Genomic DNA, 15,532 nt, shown 5'->3' with positions numbered 1-15,532 from the left:
AGAGATAGCTAAATGCTAAAATGCTAAATGCTGTATGTTCTGGCCATTAATTTTTCTTCTTTTAAATTAATTTAAAATTATTCTTTTATTACTTTTTGTGTGTGAGTGTATGCATCCTCTTGTGTGTAAGTGCCCACATAAGCATGCATGCTATGGTGTACATGTGAAGATAGGAGGACACTCTGTGGAATCAGTTCTCTTCTCCTTGAGTGGGTTCTGAGGGTTGAACTCAGGTTACAGGGTTTGCGTGATTAGTATCTTTGTCACCAAGCTGTCTTTCTGCACTACTGTGGTTTCCATTATTCATATTCAGTTCATTGTCCTCTTTAAGGATGGATGCTTTCATGATGGACAATTTTCTATACAGATACCAGGTATCAAAGATAAGTCAGGATCAGACTAACCCTCTAAATAGTCCCATATCCCCTAAAGAAATAGAAAGAGTCATTAATAGTCTCCCAATCAAAAAAAAAATCCTAGAACAAGATGGGTTTAGTGCAGAGCTCTATCAGACCTTCAAAGAAGACCTATCAGCAATATAACCCTATTAAAAATGGGATACAGAGCTAAACAGGGAATTCTCAACTGAGGAATACCAAATGGCTGAGAAGCACCTAAAGACATGTTCAACCTCTTTAGTCATCATGGAAGCAATTCAAAACAACCCTGATATTCCACCTCACACCAGTCAGAACGGCTAAGATAAGTTATCAACAGATGCTGGCAAGGATGTGGAGACAGAGGAACACTCCTCCATTGCTGGTGGGATTATAAGTTGTTACAGCCACTCTGGAAATCGGTTTGGCAGTTCCTCAGAAAATTGGACATAGTATTACAGGAGGTCCCAACAATACCACTCCTGGTCATATACCCAGAAAATGCTCCAACATGTAATAAGAACACATGCTCTACTATGTTAATAGCAGCCTTATTTATAATATCCAGAAGCTGGAAAGAACCCAGATGTACCTCAACAGAGGAGTGGATACAGAAAATGTGGTACATTTACACAATGGAGTACTATGCAGCTATTAAAAACAATGAATTTATGAAATTCTTAGACAAATGGATGGATCTGGGGGATATCATCCTGATTGAAATACCCTAATCACGAAAAGAACACACACATGATATGCACTCATTAATAAGTGGATATTAGTTCAGAAGCTCAGAATACCCAATATACAATTCACAAAACATATGAAACTCAAGAAGAAGGAAGATCCAAGTGTGGATCCTTTTTCCTTCTTCGAATGAGCAACAAAATACCCTTGGAAGGAGTTACAGAGACAAATTGTGAAGCAGACACTGAAGGAATGACCATCCAGAGACTGCCCTACCTGGGGATCCATCCCATAATCAACCACCAAAACTAGACACTATTGTGGATGCCAAAATGAGCTTGTTGACAGGAGCCCTATATAGCTGTCCTGAGGGGCTCTGACATTGCCTGACAAATACAGAAGTGGATGCTTACAGCCATCCATTGGACATAGCAGAGGGTCCCCAATAAATGAGCTAATGAAAGTTCCCAAGGAGCTGAAGGGGTCTGCAGCCCCATAGGAAGAACAACAATATGATCTAACCAGTACCCCCAGAGCTCCCTGGGACTAAACTACCAACCAAAGCAAACACATTGTGGGACTCATGGCTCTAGCTGCATATGTAGTAGAGGATGGCCTAGTCTGTCATCAATGGGAAAAGATGCCCTTTTCCCTGTGGTGAGCTAATACCTAGTTATTATTATGTATGTTTAACAATAATAGGAAATGTATATTAATAGCAAGAATCTTTTCCTAAAATGATTTATTCCTAGGCCTTGCCTGTCTGAGCTTTGTTGGAGATATTACCTAAAGTGATGTCATTTCAGGAAGATCACCTTCTAGTTATTAGCTTGTCGTATGATGGCACCTAACACCTTGTGTAAGTACACAAACGATTGTGTCCAATTTTTGTATTTTTGCAACGCTCTCCATTTGATGAGGGTCACACTCACCTGTGAGCATAAAGATAGGATCGAGAATTTGGAAAGGTTTTATTCAGGTCTAGCAAAGAGGCAATTGTATATTATTTCCTAGGTCCATGATCTCACTACCCCTGAAAAGTTGGCTAGATTTCTAGTGCCAGCTATCCTTTCACCCCATTGAGTGAGACTTAAGTCCAAATAGATAGCTCTTAATTACCACCAACATGTGACTGACACTATTGTACCATTAGGTATATATGGATGCATAGTTTCTAAGTCTTATTGTTTTTTGTTTGTTTGTTTGTTTTTTGTTTTTTGTTGTTTTTTTTATTTGTATAGAAAACTTCTGACTGCATATATACAATGCTAATTTTTTTTCATGGTATTTCTTTAATGTGAAGATGGAGAGGAGGGTGTAGGCTTGTACCTGAGTATTCCTGATGGCTTGATGTATTTTTTTTTCTGCTAGACACTTAAATGTTTTTATAGATATTTTTCTCCCTCCTTCATAAACAGAAATAATTTAAAATCTGCTGGAGTTGTACTTCATTTTTTTATATATTTTTATTAGAAAAGTGTCTAGTGTATTAATCTGCAGAAATCAAATAGAAACACTGATTCCCCAGAGTTACATATTTAAAATATGATACAGATGATCTACAGTATTTCACAGCAAGAAAATTAACAGGAAATAACAAATTACCCTAGTGCTGGGCAGCTATGTCTAAACCCAAGATATCAGTGAAGCTCAAAATCGTGTGCAGCCTTATTTTTATTATTATTTTATTATTGGTTACTTTATTTATTTATGTTTCCAATGTTATCCCCCTTCCTAGTTTCCCCTCTTCAACTCCCCTATCCCTTCTCCCCTCGCCCAGCTTCTTTAAGGTTGTACCCCAACCACACAACCACTCCTGGTTCACTGCCCTAACATTCCCCTACACTGGTGCAATGAGTCTCCACGGGAGCAAGGCCTCCCCTCCCACTGATGCCAGATAAGGCAATGCTCTGCTATATATGCAGTTGGAGCCATGTGTTCCTCCATGTATACTATTTGAACCTGGGAGGGATAGCAGAGGGGGAAGAAAAAGGGGGCAGGATCAAGTGTGCTAGGAGACAGGGAAGAAGTACAGAGAGTTAGGAAAAAGAACAGAGGTGTGTAGCAGTGAGAGATGGGAAACTGTGGTAACTAGCAGAAAGTCCCAGATCCCAGGAAAGCAAGAGGATACCAAGATTTAACAGGGATGAGTTTAGCTGAAATTCACAACAAAGAGGAGAGAGAGCCTGTAGAGACCATATCCGGAGCTTTGGCACAGCCCCTTCATGAGGGATGGGGCCACTGCCCATCTCAGAAATATGAATCCAGAAGTGCTCCTGACTAAAGAAAATGCACATATATGTAAAAATAAAGAAAAAGGGCATGAATTTGAAACAAGGACACAGTGCAGTGGTATAGAAGATCTTTTTGATTGATAAAAGTGAATGTTAAAATATATTATATTTTCAACAAGTATTAAAACACTATCTTCAGGGTTCTGGCACTGAGTGATATTTTGGGGGTTTTTGATTGGTAGTTACATAAAAACAGGGTCCAATTTATAGCATTGAGGAACCAGCAATGTATGTAGAAGGCAGATAGTAAAATCAGAATCTATAAGGTGATGTTTTTTTTTTTTCTTCCCATAAATGTACCTACTCTTCCCATTACATACAGTTGAGATCCCCAGCAGGGAATTCTACCTTCCATGGTGGACAGAACTTCCTATCTCAGTTATTGCAGAGAGAACAATCTCTCTCTCTTTTTAAAATTTTATTTACTTATTTATTTATTTAAATCAGGATTTTCTCCCCCTCCTGATCCACCCTCTGAATGTTCCATATCCCATACCTCCTTCTATCTCCATGTTGATGTCCCCACCCACATATCCTCCACCTCCTACTCCAACAGACCTCTAAACTCCCTAGGGCTTTAGGGTTAGGTGCACCTTTTTTGATGACACCCAGATCTGGCATTCCTTTGCTTATGCTGGGGACCTCATATCAGCTTGTGTATGCCACCTGGTTGGTATTCCAGTATCTGATTTATTTTTTCTTTTCTTTTATTGGATACATTCTTTTTTTTAAGATCAATAAATTTTCAATGTTAATTACAAAGCTTTGGTTCATAAATTAACAAATAATATGTAAATAATCATTGCGTAGTCATATCTTAAAGGTATGCTCAGAGTTAGTTCTAGATTCTCTCAAGTTGAGAACATAAACCATCATTGTGGGGGGCCAGCCCCCAGCATGGGTTTCTTTTTTCTTATTGGTTCTTCTGATTGAGGCCACGGAGGGGGAAGAGTGTCAGCAGAGGGTAAGACTTTGTCCTATGAAATATTTATGGTTGCTGTATAATAAAGTTTACTTATCTAAGTCTAAGTTACTATGCTTTTGTAGGTGACCTGCCTTCTCTGTTCTTCTGAGTCCAGAGACTGCAGTCTCAGGCACTTAGCACCTCATCCTAAAACAGCAGCAGATTAATAATAAATAAATTAATAATAATAAATAAATAAATAAATAAATAAATAAATAAATGATAAAGGATTAATTTTAGAGCTTTTCCCTTTTTTTGTTCAGATGTCACTTGCTGGTTGGGCTAGGGGAGAGTTTGGAGCAGTAAACTTTTATTGAACCAGGAGAAGAGAATAACATTGACAGACAAAAAACTTTTACATAAACAAACATGCATAATCTCACATAAATTCATATACCGACTCATGCATGCTCATTGCCATTCAAACTAGTTAGACCCAGATTGCCAGCATTCTCACAATTACATACTTACACATTCATGTGCATATATGCTCACAAATATATATTTATACACACATTCATACTTACATATGCACATGAAGCAAAAGACCAAGCATTGGTGCAGAAAGAATTCACTCATTCTAGATGAAAAATGAGTTCCAATCTTTATTGCATAGAGAAATAAAAAACCTTCTACCCTTTTAATGCTAAATGAATTAAACCTATGTTTGTAAGAAAAAATAGCTTTGTTCCATTTAATAAGACTAAGCCTACTGTGTTATTTAAAAAGAACCTGTTCTGTCCCATGGTCAGAAGTCTGCCTGCTCCTTCTGCTCTCTGTAGCTGCTTCTTTTTTCCACTCTTCCTCTATATTCTTCACATTTTTCTGTTAGCTTTTCATGTTAACTATAGTTTTTAAGTTATTCCATTCAACATTCCCCTTGTAATCTTTTTTCTCTCCCCCTGCTCTGAAGTCACGACAATGTTCTTACTCTCAATGCCTTTTCTCTGAAAGCTAAACTTATACTTCTAAGTTCTTCTTGAGTTCAGTTCTGTCTAAAAAGTGTTCTGTCTAAAAACTTATTCTCATCTCAGTTCCCTTCCACAGCTCAGTTCTTTTCACCTTAGTCCCTCACTCTTCTCTTTGTCCTCAGTACTTAAACATCTTTCAGAATATGTGATCAATGTTACAAAGCTCATCACAAGTTTACACAAAAAGTCAAGTCATAAATTAAAACAGAAGTTTAAAAAAAGGGAATGTTTACATGCATAACCATTAGGAGTTAACATCCATCACCTGTCTCTACTCCACAGGTTCGCTGATTATTTAAAACCATAAGTGAAATTTTGTATTGATAAACCCAGACAATATATATATATATATACATATATATGCATATATATATGGGTTTTTTTGTTTGTTTGTTTGTTTTTTCTTTTTGGTTTTTCAAGACAGGGTTTCTCTGTATAGTACTGGCTGTCCTGGAACTCACTCTGTAGACCAGGCTGGCCTCAGACTCAGAAATCTGCCGGCCTCTGCCTCCCAAGTGCTGGGATTAAAGGTGTGTGCCACCACCACCCAGTTGTAATAAGACTGCATATCTGTTTAATCAACAAAGATTAGATTGACTCTATTTTAGATAAAAAAATTTTACTCTAAGACTCTAAAGTTACACATGAAAACAGTACTATTACTTGTGTGATATAATAGACAAACAGATTATCAAAGACATTATCAATGTTGGTCAGTATTTACAGAAATTGTATTTTAACCACTTCTTTCTATCATCTATTAGTTCATCTACCTATCTACCTATCTATCTATCATTTATAAAGTATCTATATCTATATGCCATTTATCTAGAAGAATAGGACACTGAATACATTTTATAACATTGCACAGTGCAATTAAATTCTACTCTACAAAATTTCATGTCAAATATCCCTGAATTTTTTCCTCCAAACTACCATCTTTTTTTTTTTGAAGACTAGATTTATTTGTCATTTTCAAAGTTTAGGAATATCCAATAGCATATGAGAATTGAACAAATGTGACCAATTAAATCCTTCTAGAGATTCACAATTAACCATACAGCCTTCTCAGATGATTTGGCAAGCTCCTAATGAGATGTGGCTCAATAGTCATTCTAACATTCTAGGAGATAAGCATCTCACATCCCTCCTCCCTACCATTCTTCTACCTGTCTTCCTGTCCCTGTACCCATCAACTATCCATTCTTCCATTCTGCTTGTGAAAAGTCTACAAATAGTAGGTTTAATTATGACATTTCCATGTATACAAATAACGAATTTATTTACCGTTTCTTTTTTTAATTTTTTAATTAATTAATTAATTAATTAATTAACTTATGTATTATTTTTATTAGGTATTTTCTTCATTTACATTTCCCATGCTATCCCAAAAGTCTCCCATACCCACTCCCCCACTCCTCTTTCCACCAACTCCCACTTCTTGGCCCTGGTGTTACCCTGTACTGAGGCATGTAAAGTTTGCAAGACCAATGGTCCTCTCTTTACGCTGATGGCCAACCAGGCCATCTTCTGCTACATATTCAGCTAGAGACACGAGCTCTGGTGTCAGCGTTTGGAGGCTGATTATGGGATGGATCCCTGGGTATGGCAGTCTCTAGATAGTTCATCCTTTTGTCTCAGCTCCAAACTTTGTCTCTGTAACTCCTTCTATGGGTGTTTTTTTTCCCAATTCTAAGAAGGGGCAAAGTGTCTACATGTTGGTCTTTGTTCTTCTTGAGTTTCATGTGTTTTGCAAATTGTATCTTATATCTTGGGTATTCTAAGTTTCTGGGCTAATATCCACTTATCAGTGAGTACATATCATGTGAGTTCTTTTGTGATTAGGTTACCTCACTCAGGATGATGCCCTCCAGGTCCAAATCCCTCCTTTTGTCTCTTGTAGTTCTCCTTTCCTGACATTAACCCTGGCCAATCAACACACTCATCAAACTAACATCTCCTTACTTGTTCTGGGAAAATAACTGTAGGCTTTCTTTGAAATAAAGACCTTTTCTATAGAAGAAACTACTGCTTTGTTGTAATCTTATTTCCTGTTGCTTTTCTTTCTTACAAGAATGTTTTCAAACTGACACTTTCTTGTTGAGGCCTGCCCGCAGTCCACAACACGAACGGTTCAACTGAGAATGGCAGTTCGAGCTGAAAAGAGAGGAATCTAGACAGGGCAGTAGAATGAATGGAGCTAAGACAACATTCTGATCAAAGCTCAATTTTACTATTTCCAAACACTCAGTTATAAAGGAAGGGGGAGGGAACCCAATATCCCGCCAAGTAACTCAGGGTCCAGTAGCAGGACGAACAAGTGTGTGCCTCCAGGCAGCAAAGGCAGGGTCCAGCAGTAGGCGTGGCAGGATGAATGAGCAGGTAGCTCCACCCTTGAGCAAGCAGGTTCCAGGCTGGGGGAAGGGAGGCCACACTTTCTAACATGGAAAAAATGGAAAACACAGGATTCCCTATAAAATTCCAGATCAGGGAGCATCCCTTTGAGAAATTTTCTATCCAGTTACATGTTAAAGAAGGAAATAAGTGTGTAAAATATCTTCCTGAGGTCCCATTTATCAATTCTTGATCTTAGAGTATGCACCATTGGCTTTTTTAAGGAAAAAGACATAGTCAATAAGACTGATCAGCAAACTACAGATGAGAAAAAACTTCACTGACCCCACATTTAATAGAGAACTAATATCCAAAATATATAAAGAACTCAAGAAACTAACAACGAAAAAACCCAAACAACCCAATCAAAGAATGGGGTATAGAACTAAATTGAGAATTCACAACAGAGGAATCTTGAATGGCTGAGAAACACCTAAAGAAATGTTCAAAGTCCTTTGTGATCAGAGAAGTGCAAATCAAAACAACCTTGAGACTCCCCCTTACATCAATCTGAACAACAAAGATAAAAATCTCAGGTGACAGCAAGGATGTGTGGAAAGAGAAACTCTACACACTTGCTGGTGGGATGGTAAACTGGTACAATTACTCTGGAAATCAATCTGGAGTTTGTTCAGAAAATTGGAAATAGAACTACCTGAAGACCCAGGTGTTGCCATAAATCTCTCGATCCCAAGTATGCCTCAGCAATGAAAACAGGACTCAATTAATATGATTACATGCTGTGCACCTAGATTGGGCAAATCTACTTCTACACTAGTATCTTCCACATCTATGAGACCCCTTAGAACTGCAGTTTCTCCAGGCCATGTGCTTCTGCTCTGCTTTTCTTCTTCTTCCTCCTCTTCCTCTGTGTCTTCTCCCTCGTCCATTTTCTCCTTCTTCCCTCTCCACACTTTCTACTTCACCTTCGTTTTTATCTTCCCAATCATCAGCTTTCCTTTATTTTAGAAATTAAGGTAGGAAGCAGGTTTCCAGGAAGTCACCCGAGGGCTGACTCACTCCATGTTCAAAGCCTCTCACAGGAGAACAGAATTAACATCAAATATAATTAGGCCCAGGGCTATCCCAACACCCAGCAATAACACTCTTGGGAATATACCCAAAAGATGACTCACCATGCCACAGGGGCACATGTTCCACTATGTTCATAGCAGCCTTGTTTGAGATAACCAGGAACTGGAAATAGCCCAGATGCCCCACGACAGAAAAATGGATACAGAAAATGTGGTTCATTTACACAGTGGAATACTACTCAGCTATTAAGAATGATGGCATCCTGAGTTTTGAAGGCAAATGGATGGAACTAGAAAATATCATCCTGAATGAGGGTAACTCAGACCCAAAAGGAAAGTCATGGAATGTACTCACTAATAAGTCTATATCTTCCCCCCCCCAAAAGTACAAAATAACCAAGATACAGTCCACAGAATTCTAAAAGTTCAACAAGCTGAAATGTCCAAGTGAGGACACCTCAGTTCTGCTTGGGAGGGAGAAGAAAGCAACCAAGAGGGAGAGAGGGAAGGAGGAAGGGACCTCAGAGGCAAAGGGGATGGAGGGGAGAGGGAAGCATGATCTGGTATTTGTTGGGGGAAAAGGACTGAAGCGCTGAGGGCCAGCAGAAAGAATGGAAACAGGCAATCTCAGCAGGTGGGAGGTTGGGTGACTCTCTATAATGTACCAGAGACCTGGGAGGTGAGAGACTCTCAGGACCCAAAGGGAGGGAGCTAGATAAAATGCCCAACAGTAGGCAGAGGGAACTTATAGATGCCCACCTCCAACAGGAAGACAGGGCATCAAAAGAGGGAGGGGGTTACCATCCCTGAGTCACAACTGACTCATAATTGTTCCTGTCTTAAAGAACTTCAGGGATGGAAATAGAGAGGAGACTGAGGAAAAGAAGGTTCAGCAACATGCCTAAAGTGGGATCCAGCTCAAGGGGAGGCCCCAAGACATGACACTATTACTGAGGCTATGGAGCATTCACAAAAAGGGACTTAGCATGGCTGCACTCTGAAAGACCCAACAAGCACCCGAAAAGTCTGATGCAGATATTTGCACCCAACCAATTGCACAGGTTGCTGACCCCTGTGTTTGAATTAGGGGAAAGTTGGAAGAAGCTGAGGAGGAGAGCAACCCTGTAGGAAGATCAGCTGTCTCAATTAACCTGGACCCCAGACCTATCAGACCACCAACAGGGAAGCATATATCAACTGATATGAAGCTCTCAACACATATACAGCAGGATTTCCAGGTCTGGATTTAGTCAGAGAAAATGTACCTAACCCTCAAGAGACAGGAAGCCCTAGGGAGTTTAGAGGTCTGGTGGGGTAGGGGATGGAGGGCTGGGACACCCTTGTGGAGACAGTGGTACAGGGAGGAGGTATGGGATATGGACTAGGAGGATCATGGACAGGGAAGGGAATAAAATCAGGAGTTTAAAACAAACAAACAAACAAACAAACAAAGTTTTTTTTAAAAAACCTAAAAGAAATATCTTCCTGAATTTTACTTCTCATTTCAAGTAAGTAATATCTGTCATGTCCTCTACTATAAACTCATCATAAAATATTCTAACGAAATGGTTTCCAATTTCATTAGTGTTATATTATAATCCATGTCAAATGGCATTTAACAGAATAAGATTTTATTTACTATGCTAAGATTATATTATAAAATTCCAAAACCCCAATATTACCCATGAGCATCAGCAGCTGCTTGAAAAACAATATTCAAAGGAAGATTGAGCTATGCCATTATCCAGCTTTGCATGTCACATGGAGCTCACAGCTCTACTCATCCAGGACAGTGGACACCATGGTGCTGTTAAGCTCACTGCTCACAGAAGCTGAGGTCAGCTGGATGCTCCTGTCAACAATGGGGACTCTTCCACCAACAGTTTCATCAGTGTTCCTCTTTGGCCTCAGCAAGATAATGAAGCACTTGGGAAGAAATACACAGCCTATCAAGCCATAGCTGGATGCCAAAATGGCAAATATTTCCACAGCCACATTGAATTTGCCTTTGGTGCTCAAGTAAGCAGGGACAAAAGAGATCCAGACAATGAAAAAGACGAGCATCCCAAAAGTGATACATTTCCCTTCATAATAGTTATCTGGGAGCTGGCGAGCCACAAAGGTGGTAACAAAACACAGAAGAGCCAAAAGAACATCAAACCCAAAAATGGAGCACAGAAACTCTATAGAACCTTCATTGCATTCAAAGATGATCTTTACATTTTGAGGTTCAATGTTCTTGAACAGTCTTGGAGGCTCCAAAACTAAGTAAGCTGTGCATACACCAATCTCCCCTACAACACAGATCAACACAATGAGTTTACGAAAAATGGGGTGCATGGATATTAGCTGGGTTTTAGATATGGAAATCCTGTAGGCAAAAAAGAGTGAAATAGTCTTTCCAAGAATGGAAGACAAACAAAGGCAAAAGCCCAGTGCCAGAGTGATCTGGCGGGCCTTGCAGGACCAGTTGCTTGGCTTGCCTATGAACAGCATGGTTGACAGCACTGTGATTCCCAGAGACATCTGAATGAGGAAGCTCAGCTCCCGGTCATTGGCTTTCACCAACGGAGTGTGTCTGTGGATCACATACACAACAGTGACTGCCAAGACCACAAGAGCTCCAAAGATGGAAAGGATGACAAGGGTGAACCCCAGGGCCTCCTCATAAGCAAGGAATTCCACAAGCTTTGGCACACACTTGTTCTTCTCTGCATTGGACCAGTCATTTTCACCACATGGATCACATGCCCGTTGACCTATTGTGAAAAAAATAAAACCTGCATAATTGACTATTAACTTCAAACAATTTGTCATATTTAAATGTGAACAGTCTGGTTCAGTTAAAGATCTCAACAGGATTTACTGGAAATCTATTATAAAATCTATATAATATTTTAAAATTACAATTATAAAAGGGGCCTTTTATAGGTGCAGATGATGTGACAGATACAGAGTTGTTTTAAATATCAAAAAATGATTACATCTCAACTTGAGCTGTTCTTGAATTTTTTTTTTCTATTGGTGATGTCCTTTCTTTCTCCTCTATATGTGGAATAGTGGACTGTGTCTTTATCAAATCAAGATCAGCCCAGGAATTAGAAAGTCATAGCTTTTGATATGAAGCAATCAAAAGGACTGTCACACATCGGGTTAAAACCCTAGCATCTTCATTCTCTCAGGTAATCTCCCCTCATAGAGGAGACTCTTGAATTTGCCTACTCAAATGGGCCCAACTCTAGATGTTCATTCATTGAGCGATGAGGATGATGATAGGAAGGAAAACAACATCAATTCTGGTCCCTGAGTGAAGAAGGCTACATCTGGAGGGAAGCTCTAAAAGCAAGCATTGGTGAAGAAGGAAAAGCTAGTTGAGGTGAGGTTATGGCAGATGATGGAATAGTTTGACTCAGTATTAATTAAAGATTCAGGTCAAACCACATTTACTTTCAACTACTCTGTCTCCTAGTCTGGACTATTCTGGATGTAATTCTTTGTAGAGACTGTGGGACCTTTAGCAAGGGAGTTGTGTAGCTTACAGTGTGCTTCATTCCATCCCAGACCATCTTATCATTTTACATGATTACTCTTGTGGGTTATGTGACAAAAGACAAGTGATTTTTTAGGTTCTTCCACAAAACTGAATGGAAATGTAAATAAACCTACTCTAACATATTTCTAGAAACCAAACCTGTCTATGTCATCTCTACTGAGCAGGCTGTCACAGCAGTCCAAGTCTCAGTCACTGTGCAATGCATGTGCCTTCAGTGCTTGGAACCTTAGGACAATTTGAGGACTGTCTCCTAGTTAGTTTTCAGTATAGTTCAAAAACATGTACTTAGAAGATTTTAGGATTTTATTCATATTTCCCATTTTATGTGTTTTCATTGGTATTTCCTTATGCACATTTTTGTAAGTCTTTTCCAACTGCAGTAGGAAATACAATATTATTCTTCATTCACACTGCAAAGATCATTTAATAACTTGATAGATGTTAATTACTTTGCCATGCATTGCTTATATCATTAATAAAAAAGGATTTCAAGGATGCCTTTGTCAGAAAATAAATAATCTAACTGAATTAGTATTTATAAAAATTGACCGTCTCTACCTGGTTTCTCTGACACATATCCATCAGGACATGGGATGCAATCAAAGCAGCATACGGGCTGTCCCCGGCGAATCCCCTTCCGAGTCCCTGGAGGACACACTTTTGTGCAGACTGAATCTGGAAGCTAGAGAAGAAACAGAAGGTGGACATACATAACAAGGCCTTGAAACATTTCCAGTTTTGAAATGGAGAAAGTTTTGATTTGTATATCCATGGAGACATGTTTCCCATTACAAAGGATACTAAGTGCAGGATACTAAGCAAAGATAGCAGACAAATCATGATAATATGGAGATCTTGGAAAGAACTTCATCTAAAGACAGTCTTGTGATTGACTCTGGAAATTCCAAACTATCTCTAATGAGAGTTGTTCATCACCTTGGTGATCAAGACCAAACTATGATCACATGAGATGCTATAGATGGGACAGTTTGATAAGACTGTTCCTGATTTGATGAGACCTATGACACTAATAAATGTCTTCAGTTCCTGAAGACATTTGCATCCCAAAATATTTTTCTTTGTAGTTAGATATCTATCATCAGTGGCTGGCAGAAAAATGAAAAAACATGAAATACCTTTTCCGTATGAACTATTAATGAAGACAGATAATGTAAGGAAAGTTTAGCTTGGCATGTTTTGTTGCTCACTACATTTAGAAATTTCAGTAGCAAGTATAGGCCTCTTTGTATTTTTATATTCTACATGGATGTGCACGTGAAACTCAGAATAAACTAAGAATTTACTTATCAATCTGGGGTGATAAATATTTACAAACATATAAAATATGTTTTGTGATACATGCTTAGTGACAACTTGAACAACCTAGTAAGACCTCAGGTCAGAAAACAAAAGCAAAACCAAAAAAACAGGAACCAAAATCAAAATCAAAACCTAGAACAGTGAAGCCTACATCACTATAAACCATGTAAGACATGACACACATTTTTGTGCTTTTTATAATTTTTAAACTTGTTTGAATTACATATAAATCAGCTTCATTATATGAATATAGTCTCAATTTAGTCCTACCCTGAACTCCATAGCCTGAAGACAATGGTAGAAAAAGACTCCTCCTCTACAGAGGAAAACTCATAGCACAAAATGTCTTGATGAAAGTAGAAAGATGCCATGCTAGTAAATTAACAGCATACATGAAAAATTCTAGCACAAAAAGAAGTAAATGCACCCAAGAGGATCAGAAGGCAGAAATAATCAATCTGAGGGTTAAAATTAATAAAACAGAAACAAAGAGATGAATACAATGAATCAATGAAATAAAGAGTTAGCTCTTTGAGAAAATACACAAGACAGACAAACCTTTATCCAAACTACCAGGCAGAGAGAAAAAAAATCTAAATAAACAAAATCAGAAATGAAAAATGGAACATAATAACAGACAATGAGAAAATTCACTGATCCTTATGTCATACTTTGAAAATCTGTATTCCATAGAATTGTAATATGCAAAAGAAATGCACAAATTTCTTGATAGATACCACTTATCAAAGTTAAATCAAGACCAGATAAACAATTTAAATAGACCCATAGACCCTAAGGAAATAAACATTCTCATTAATGTTTTCCATCTGGAGAAAGGAAGGAAGGAAGGAAGGAAGGAAGGAAGGAAGGAAGGAAGGAAGGAAGGAAGGAAGGATGGATGGAAGGGAAGGAGGGATGGAGGAAGGAAGGGAGAGAGAGTGAGAGAGAGAATGAGAGAGATAGAAGGAAAGAAAGAGAGAGAGAGAGAGAGAGAGGGGGGGGTGGGGAGAGAGAGGGAGGGAGGGAGGGAGAAAGGAGAAAGGAAGAGAGAAAGGAAGAAAGGAAGAGAGAAAGGAAGAAAGGAAGAGAGAAAGGAAGGAAGGAAGGAAGGAAGGAAGAAAGAAAGAAAGAAAGAAAGAAAGAAAGAAAGAAAGAAAGAAAGAAAGAAAGAAAGAAGGAAAGAAGGAAAGAAAGAAAGATAGGTTAGGTCCAAAAGATTTCAGCACAGAATCCTACTAAAGTTTCCAGGAAGAGCTAATGTTTACTCCTGAAATTATTCCACAAAATAGAAAATGGAAACCTTGATACCCAAAACAAAGACTCAACAAAGAAAGAAATACACACAAATATTCTTCATAAATATATGCAAAGGTACATATTACATTATTTGCAAACCAAATTATTTGCAAGTCAAATACATCATTCACCATGAACAATTAGACTTCATCCCAGGGATGAAGGACGGTATGTTTTAACATGTGAAAATCTGTCAATATAATCTACCATGTAAACAAATTGAAAGAAAAAAAATAACATGTTCATCTAATTAGATGCTGAAATGGCCTTTGAAAGAGTGCAACACACCTTCATGATAAAAGTGTTGGAGATATTTGGGATACAGGGACATACCTAAACTACAAAAGTCAATATAGAGCCAACTAACACCTTGCATCAAATTAAATGGAGAGAAACTCAAAGCAATTCTTCTAAAATGAGGAGCAAGACAAGGCTCTCTACTTTCCCCATATGTACTTAATATAGAACTTGAAGTTCTAACCAGAGTAATAATACAACAAAAAGAGATCAAGAGAATAAAAATTAGAAAGAAAAAAAAGTCAAAGTATTGTTATTTGGAGATAATATGACAGTATATATAAGTGACCCCAAAAATTCTACCAGAGAACTCCTACAGCTGATAAACACCTTATGCAAAATGTC

At 38.3% G+C, this 15,532-nt stretch overlaps 1 protein-coding gene across 2 annotated transcripts in view; it reads right to left on the bottom strand.

Moving 5' to 3' along the window:
- Positions 1-4,914: 4,914 nt before the first annotated feature.
- Positions 4,915-15,532, bottom strand: part of LOC147005626 (vomeronasal type-2 receptor 1-like) — a 40,507-nt gene continuing 29,889 nt past the window's right edge. For both annotated transcript variants that reach the window (XM_085835844.1, XM_085835845.1), the window contains 2 exons: positions 12,833-12,956; positions 4,915-11,480 (listed from right to left, as the gene is read on the bottom strand). In XM_085835844.1, coding sequence (XP_085691970.1) covers positions 10,498-11,480; positions 12,833-12,956 — 1,107 coding nt within the window. In that variant the 3' untranslated portion in view covers positions 4,915-10,497. The remainder of the gene's footprint in view (positions 11,481-12,832; positions 12,957-15,532) is intronic.

The sequence above is a fragment of the Mus caroli genome, unplaced genomic scaffold (assembly GCF_978045245.1).
Source record: "Mus caroli unplaced genomic scaffold, Mus_caroli_1 scaffold_3, whole genome shotgun sequence".
Lineage (NCBI taxonomy): Eukaryota > Metazoa > Chordata > Mammalia > Rodentia > Muridae > Mus > Mus caroli.
This window is presented reverse-complemented; position numbering and strand designations above follow the sequence as displayed.